Below are 8,678 nucleotides of genomic sequence, written 5' to 3' on the forward strand. Positions count from 1 at the left end.
ATCGGTAGAGGCGTGTGTGACTTGGGGGTAGGAGCACGCTGCCTTGCTGCACGTGTGGGTGTACACACCTTGCACGCAGCTTAATGGTACAGGTGAGTGCTGCTGGGGGAGACGAGGGGGTGTTTGCACAGCCTCAAAGTGTCGGTGGGTGTACTGTGGAGGTACGAGCCTGGTTTAGGTGTCCTGAAGAGCATGGAGGAAGGGTTGTGAGCACGCTCTTTTATGCGGGATGTAAGCACGCTGTTTGCAGAAAGCCTCACAGCGTAGCTTGGACTGTGCTTTCTTCCTGACCGTTTGTTAAAGGGGAGCAATTTTTTTATGTGATTTTTTTTTTTCCTTTATTTTTCAGTGAACTTGTTAGATACATCGACGATCCCCGGGGACTGGGGCTGGCTCACATACCCTGCGCATGGGGTAAGTATGAGGCTCTTGCCCAGCACGGTGAACAGAACAGATCCTGGGGTGTACAGTGCACACAGCCTTGGCTCATGACAGGCGAGCTGGGTGTACCCAAAGGAGAAATGCCCGTGTCTGCTTCCTGACAAAATTAGTCTGCAAGTGACCTTGGCAAAGTTTGCTTGCTCCTGCTGGAGCACAATGCCATTTCCCTGGGATGTCTCCTGCAGGCTGCAGGTGGGTTGGGCAGCAGTAATGCGTGGTGGCAATCCCTCCTCAGCCCTCTTTGAGCGGTGCTGTGCCAAGCTGCAAGTTGGTGTCATCTTTGACGGTCATCTAAGCTCTGGTCTGAATTAGGCTGCTTCTGTCACCACAGCTGCTGGCCACAGACGGCAAATGCCACGGGGAAGCTGTCTGTCCGAGCACACTCACTTCTGCTGCTCCGCGTCTCCAGCGAGCAGCTCTGTTGGCAGGGTTGGAAGCGACCCCGGGGGGGCACTAGCTGCGGGAGGGACTGTAGCAGCCAGCAGAAGGAATGGCCATGCCTACACGCACGTACTGGATACTGGGCAGTAGCAGGAATCCTTTGCTGGGAGAGGTGGTGCTGGTCCACCGGCAGCATTTAAGTAGCATGAGCTAGAGCTCAGGCACCGGCAGGCTGGAGCTACTCCCAGGATCTCATCAGCTCCAGGATGCCATTGTTTATCTGTGCTAATACAGCTGCAGAGATGTGTATCTGCCAGAAAACTGTTAGTCCTAAAAGGTAACCACATACCAACAGCACTGCTCTCTGATATACCTTGAGGGATTATAGCCTCCCTGTAAGTTCGGCAGTCATTTATCCATCCATTTCTTCCCGCAGCTGGGAACAGTGTAACCTGCAGCCTTTGTGTGTACATGCAAATGCACCAAATGTATGTGCAAACACGCCTGCACCCCTAGCACAAATACATGCCTGTGCACGCCTTCGCACGCAGAGCAAAAGCCTGCATGCACAAGCCCAAACACACGTCCTTTCCCTTCCACATAGACCTGTACTCACTCACTGGCTCTACTTTTGGCTCATGCATCTGACACCCCCCCGCCCCCCACACCCAATGCACAACACACACATGCTCACAGCCCCGGCTTCTAATGCTGGCACACATACTCTACGTGTTCACACAAATCCTGCTACCCTCTTACCATTTCCCACCCATACGCCCAGTGCCCCTCTCCAAGATGCACCTTTTTTATTAGGCTCGGCATGGGATTGAAACACAAACTGACACCAATTTATCTGCTCGCTGCTCTTTGCTTCCTGTAGCTGGTGGTTTCTCAGCAGTAGCTTGCAGCCTATGTCCTTGCTCTCCAGGCTGCCATGCTACCACAGATGCATCTGGCCAGCTAGCCAGTGCTGTGTTGGTCAAAATCAGACTCAAGTCCTGGCAACAGGGTTTGGAGAGCTGTGTGCTATCATGAGGCCTTGAGGCTTAATGACACTGGGTGTTTGCTGGGGTATTATACCCCCTTGCAGGCTGAATAGCTTCTCACTCCTTGTTGCACCAAGGTGCGTGCCTTTGGAGGGATGGTGTAGTCTCATCTTAGACGGGCATAGCTGCAATGCTGCCTAGCATGGAACAAATACTGAGCGAGTTGTGGCCTCTTGTGTAGGGGACAAGGGCAAGCCCAGCCTTGCATTGCAGGGGGATGGGCTGCAGGGTGGTCATCTGCAGCCTCGGAGCGGTGTGGGTAGCTACCCAGAACCACCTACCTTTGCCCTTCCTCTGCCTCATCCCCCCACAAGCATTTGCAGAGCCAAGGCTGGTTCCACAAAGACTCTTGGAGCAAAGCATTTGCAAAAGGGTCATTTGAAATGGAGCCCAGAACCTGACCGTAAGACTTGTCCTTGTCCATTTGGGGAGCAGAAACCCTCCCGCAAGCCTTCAGCAACCAATCCCACGACACAACACAATCTATAGCATAAAGATTACATCTTCCAGGAATGGGGATGTGTCAGGGCCTCTGCTCGCATGTTGTTTTTTCATGTCTCCTCTTTGTCTCCTCTCCAAACTAAATGGCCCTAATCTTTTCAGCTCCTTCTCGGACAGAAATCTTTCCTGGCCTGTAATCATTTCCATCGATCTGTTGCTGGAGCCTTGCTGTCCCCGCTGTGTCTGTTTGAGAAGGAGTGATCAGAGCTGTGAATTCTTTCTAATAAGGGCAAGGAGATTTTATGAAACATTATCCGATTTGTAAAATACTAAACGATTAGCTCAGCAGTAATTGTACCACACAGACACTGTAAGGAGGAGTGTCCTGGAAGCCCAGCAGGTTCACAGATGCTCAGGTCAGAAGGGACCGCTGCGATCATGTCCTCTGAGCCCCCTGCAGACACCAGGCCACCGGCCCTCCTGGGGGGAGCTCTTGTTTGAACTAGCAAAACATCCCGTTCTGATCTAGCAAATCGCCAGTAACAGAGAACCTCCCCTACCTTGTGGCAAGATGTTTGAATAACTCTCACTATTCATATTTGCTGTTGTTTTATAGCTTGAATTCACCCCGCTTCAATTTCCAGCCGCTGGATCTTGTTAGGCCTTTGTGTGCTATACTAGAGTGCCCGTTACCACAGTTTTGCTCCATGTATAGGAACAGGTCATCCTTAGCCTTCCCCTAAGGATGCTAAATAGACAGACCTTGGACTATGTCACTATGAAGCATGGCAGATCTTTCCCAGCCCACCTTTGCCACCATGTTCCCCACTATGTTCCCTGGTGCTTTATCCAGGTGAGGCTTATAGGGGTCAGATCTAGACTGGCAAAGTCTATGCTAAAATGGGACTTGCAATAACCACTTATATCATAAGAAAAGATTGAGAACCCCTGGTCCAGTAGCCACAAAACTCATTAGGCACCGGTGTGTTGAACTGCAAAGATCCCTACGCACCTGGTCCTGTTTAAGCTCAGTTGTGATCCATACACAAGGCAGTGCTTAAATTCCTCCAGAGTCTCCCAGGTGGACTGATCGGGGTGTGCCCGAGACAACCAACACACCAAGTCCAGCTCACAGTGCGGCAGTCGTGCTCACGTTCATCCCGAATGTACTCGGAGGAGGTGCTGATGGATAGAGAAAGGGCAGACCCGAATCAGGGCTGTCCTGCTTCTGAGCACCAAACGGCTAATGTTTCTCCATGTCCCAGGGAGCTTTGCCTCCTCCTGAGGCTGAACCTGATGGGTGATGTGGTACCCAACTGATGCCATGTCCAAGACTTGTGCTCTGAGCTTTCCTAGCACATCAGGAACACACCTGCCAAGGGGCGTCCACCAGCCGCTTGGCATGAGCAGGGGGCTATAGCAGCGGGGGCGTGAGGAAAACGAGGCGCCGAGCTGTGCAGCGGGCAGAGCTCGAGAGGACGTGCTGATCCAGGAGCCATGGTCAGAGCAATGCCATCCCCTGGCAGGAATCTGTGACTGATTCACCTGCCCAGGAGCTGTGGTTCATGCAGAACAGACTTGGGGCCAGGATTGAAGTTGTAGTGTGAGAGGATCCTTGCATCTTCAAACTCAGGCTGAGTTTGAATTCAAACTGCTGCAGCCCAGAGAGACCTGTGGCTGTGGGGGTGCAGCCATCTAATAGCCCAAGCTCAAGGTACCCTTGCCCAGATAAAAGTCAAAATGCCCCCCCACCTCCACCCCTGAGCCTTTGCCACGTTGGGCTAGCGTGGGTAACTTGCACCAGCCCCGGCAGCTGGCAGCATGTAGCAGAGGGACATGGCTAGCATCCTATCTGACCACCTTGGACCTCCCAGTCCAAGTGTGCCTCCCTTACGTATGGGGAGCCTTCAGTTCAAGTGCAGAGCAGGACTTGAGCTCCTGCCTGCAGCCCATTGCACATCCCCTTAACCGCTCGGCCGCCCTGCACCTCAAACAACGGGTCCCGAGACACCCCTGGCCCCAATGTACTGCACAGTACTCCCCTTCCCCTTGCAGACAGCTGCCTCCATCCTCCACCCGCCTCCTTCCTTCTGCTGGGAGCGTCTGCCTGCAGGTGGTGGGCTGAGGCTCAGAAGCTGCCCGTGGGGTCATTGCCCTCAGGCCAGGTCACTCCAGCTGTGAGCTCTTCCAACCGCGAGGAGGGCAGGGGGTGTGTGGCACAGCTGGACGTTCCTCTGGATGAGCAACTCCTGGGTGTTGCCTGTCACAATCCAGCCAGCATTTAAATGTGGCTCATCGCCCTCCACTTGCATGACAAGTCCAAAGTGGGGAAGGGTCACGGGGAGCAGCTCTGCCCCCCTCCAGGCTCAGCTCCTCTTAATGACGACTTCAGAGTGCTCCCAAGAGATTCACAGTGGCGCTGCCCCTTTGCATCATAATTAAAGGCCTCACCTGCGTCGAGCAGACCCCTTCATCCGATGCCAGCCCCCTCCAGGAAAGCGCCCCGTGCCCCCTTCACCCTTCCCTCCTCTTGGCCCACGTGGCATTTGACCTGTCAAATCAGAGAGTCGTCCCCCCACCCCACACTCCATCCCTCTGCACATTGACTTTCCACTGACTAATTAATGCTGATGAGATGAGTCAACATGTTATTAATAATTATTGTACCGCCGGCTTTGATTTACCGAGTCCAACAGGAAACGATTGTGTTCAGGCGCCACGTATCTAACAAGGGTGCATGATTTCTGTGATGCTAACGATGATGGGAGCGCCCTGAGCGGGGCGCAGCAGTCTCCCACGCTCCCCGTGACCTCCTCTGCAGCCCGCCTGCCAGGTCCGGTGGGGCCTGACAGCAGCCTCCCCCTCGGGCCCCAGGGCACAATGCACGGAGATGCTGCCATGTCGGATGCGTGCGACTGTGCTAATAGCTTTGTTACGCCCCGAGCATGCCCAATGGGATTGCGCTCCTTCCCAGGCCATCAGCTCAGGCCCGGTCTGCCTTGTTCCCAACTGGAGAGTGCTGGATCCCTCGCCATGCAATGGTCTGTCTGGGGGAAAGTGGGAAGTTGCTCTCTGTAATGTCCCCGCTGACCCACCACCTCTGAGGGGCAGGTGCTTGGATGACATGCAGTGAGGACGTCTTGCTGGGCAACCTCCCTCCACTTTACCACGGGTGCATGTACTTGGCCCCCAGAGAGGAGCACAGTCTAGCGGTGAGAGCAGGTGATCCCAGCTTTGCCACTCACCCTCAGGCAAAATGCTTCACCTCTTGATCCCTTTCCGTGCAGCGGGGCTCGGGATACTTGCCTGCTCCGTGTCAGGCAGGCTGCAGGCCCGAGTCAATTAACGTTTGCAAAGCACTGCGAGTTGCTGGGGAAATGCAGAGATTACCGTCGTTCGCTTTTAGGGGTGGATGCTGAGCGAGGGCAGGGCCCGTCCTGAGAGCGGGTGCGGAGCCTTGATCGTATCTGGGCGGCTGGCTGGCTCGGGAGCCAGGAGCGCGGCACCTGCAGTGCATTGCTCGGCAGAAATCGTTTGTTTTCCAGATGGATGTCCCGATAAGTGGCAGGTGCCTTATTCTCTGTCACTCTTTTTCTGGCTGTGCTGTTGGGAGGGAGGGAGAGGAGGTATGGAGATTTCCACACCCTGAACCTCTCTCCTTGCTCTGCTGCGGGGCCTTTTTCTGCTCCCCAAGAAGAGCTGTTCTGGAGGGCTCCCAGCAAAGACCATTAGCAAAAAAACACCTTTTCCTCACGCTGCAATAATTAAAATGCATCAAGTGCAATTGCACCAAATTTGCTTAAACAACCAGCGGAGACCAAACACGAGCCGGCTGTGCCCGAAGGGGACTCTTTGTGCAGTATGTGTGTATTACTGCTGCGAATAACAAGCTGATGAAAGGCACCTGGGTGAAAACCCTGGGATCTGGATGTTTCTATCCCCAGATCAGCTATAGCATCTGCCTCCGCCCCACTGTCTTCTAACGTGGCCCTTCACTTCTGGAAGGCGGCATCCTGGCTTCTCCGCAGAGAAAGCCTGGAAAGGCCTGTCTGTTAGGAACCAGGCTTTCCTATCAGCTGCTGCTGGGCCAGGGCTTGGCAACCGATGACCTCTGCACCAGATGTGGCCTGCAGGACCACTGGATTCAGCCTATGGACATGGGACCTCAGTGGCTTTCAGTGGCAGGGAGGTTCGGCTGTGGGTGCTTTTCCCCCATCGCCGCAGGGAGAAGCGCAGGCATCAAGTGGGTCCCAGCACCTGCCCATCCACCTCCTGCTGACCCGGGGCGGGTCATCCCAGAAAAGGTTGCCTGCCGCTGCCCTAGACCGTAGCACCTCTGGATCCAGATGTGGACACAGGAGTGCTCGGAGCCCTGGCAAAAGGGCAACAGCTGGGATGTCCTAATCGCTGTGTGGGAACGACTGGCGCATAGCAAAACCGCTCCAGGTGTAACACGCCTCCGTCCCAAGTTAAACATGGAGGGTTTTTCTATGTTTGAATCATTCTCTGCTCCATGTTGCTCCAACTCTTGTCGGTCCGTGCCCCGCGTAGCCTGGCTCTAAGTCTCCAAGTGTTTGTATGAGGCTCAGCATTGTCTTTGAACTCACAGAAGAGGGAAAGAAGTCCCTAGCCTGTGTTCTCACTCCAAACCATCCCACCTGCTCTCAGCATGGGCAGCTTAATGTTCCTGAGAGCTGAGGCTTAATATAAAATTGCTTTTCTGCCTGCAGGGACAACACCCCCTGTCAGACCCACTGTCAGCCCCCTTCAAAATGCAGGAGACACCAGCTGCGTTGCTTGTAGCCTTTTAGCAGAGGACTCGGACACCGGTTCCCTGCTGGTAGATTGGACACATGAGCCTTGGGGTCTGGACGCGCGGCAGAGCCATGGACAATCCTGCCCTAGGCAACACGGTGAGAGAGGAGCATCTTCCTCGGCCTGGGTCTGAGTGTTACTTTCCCATCCTTGTCTCCTGGCGTGATTTACCTGGGCCTCTCTTGCAGAACAGAGGCTTTCTGCCTGGAAGGATCCAGGCGCCAGGACAAGGAGAAGAACAGCCCTAGTGCAACTAACATTTATTTAAAGACGGAGCCATAGGAAAGGCACGTTGGAAGATACAAATTTAAACTGGTACTGCAGATAAGCGTGTGCCCCCCCCAGCCGCGCTTGTTCAGCCAGTGCACCGCTGTTTGCTAATTCCCCGGGTACTGGTCAGTACCAGCAGTTAATGACCTGAGGTAGAGCTCAGGGTAGTTAACTGCCTAACAAATCCCTTGTTAGACATTGCAGTGACTGATTTCATGGGGATAATCTCTATGAAAAACCCCATTTAACGCTTTATTGCTACAATAATGGGGTTTTTTTTCTCCATCATTGACAGCGGTGCTGGGGGACGGTGGCCCCTGGGAAGCAGTCGCAGCTCCACACTTGGACTCACGAAGGAGGAGAGGTCTGGATCTTTTTGGGGGAGCACAAGCCTCTTGTTGCTGGGCAGGGCAAAGAGGGTAGGCTCGGTGCGCCCCGTGCGAGTGACCCCGGGCTCGGAAAGCCTGTCGTCCCTGGCTCCACAAAGCCAGGGCAAGGGAGCTGTTTGGAGGATTGTCATTTAAAGCAGCAATGCCAGGCCCTTCCAGTGAACAAAGTTGCTTCTCCTTGCCTGCTTTTGTTCCCCTCCACTTCTTTCCCCCCACGCCATTGCTCAGCACAGGCCCCGGGAGACTTCTAAGACCTTGCTCAGCCTCACGGATATCTGGTATTTGCATCTTTCGCCTTTTATAATCTGGTAAATTTTTTTTTTATAACTTGTGTTGACTTTAATTTAAACTATTAGACAAGTCCCTGAATACAGATGGAATCTCGCTCCCCCTCCACGCGCTCGCCACGTTAATTATGATGTCCTCATTTTCGTCTCACTAGGGGATCTTACCGCAGTGATGGGGACGAGCTGAGCTTCATTTAATAAAAGCCACTTCAAACCAGCAGCCACGAGCAGGCGGACACGAGCGGGGCTGAGGAGGCCAGGTGAATGTGTGGCGCCTTCATTACTGAGCTGATCCTTATCACCACCTCATCAGGCCCCAGCCATTCAAAGTCAAATCTGCAGATGGTCAGAGACTCCTCTCCCTGGGAAGAAGAGGCCATAGATCCTGTAATTAAGGTGAAACAGAAAAACCTTTTCAGTCCTAGATCCCTGGGCTTCTCTCCAGGTGCCGAGCACTTCTGCAGGCCCAGGGAGAGGGGATCTCATCCCACCCTGGTGCCGCAGGAGCACGGCACCTGAGTGACGCCGAATGCCTCCCGCTCCCTCTCAGACGGGTCCTGACCTGGGTGGACGGTCTTCTCGTTATTGTCTTCTCATTATTATTAATT

The 8,678-nt window shown here is 54.0% G+C and overlaps 1 protein-coding gene across 1 annotated transcript in view; it reads left to right on the plus strand.

The window, feature by feature from the left end:
* The window catches only part of EPHA8 (EPH receptor A8), a 78,413-nt gene that overhangs the window by 22,622 nt on the left and 47,113 nt on the right, over positions 1-8,678 (plus strand). Inside the window, exon 2 of the mRNA XM_014519755.2 lies at positions 350-414. Within this exon, the coding sequence (XP_014375241.1) occupies positions 350-414 (65 nt within the window). The remainder of the gene's footprint in view (positions 1-349; positions 415-8,678) is intronic.

This window comes from Alligator sinensis, unplaced genomic scaffold (assembly GCF_000455745.1).
Source record: "Alligator sinensis unplaced genomic scaffold, ASM45574v1 scaffold512_1, whole genome shotgun sequence".
NCBI classification, from domain to species: domain Eukaryota; kingdom Metazoa; phylum Chordata; order Crocodylia; family Alligatoridae; genus Alligator; species Alligator sinensis.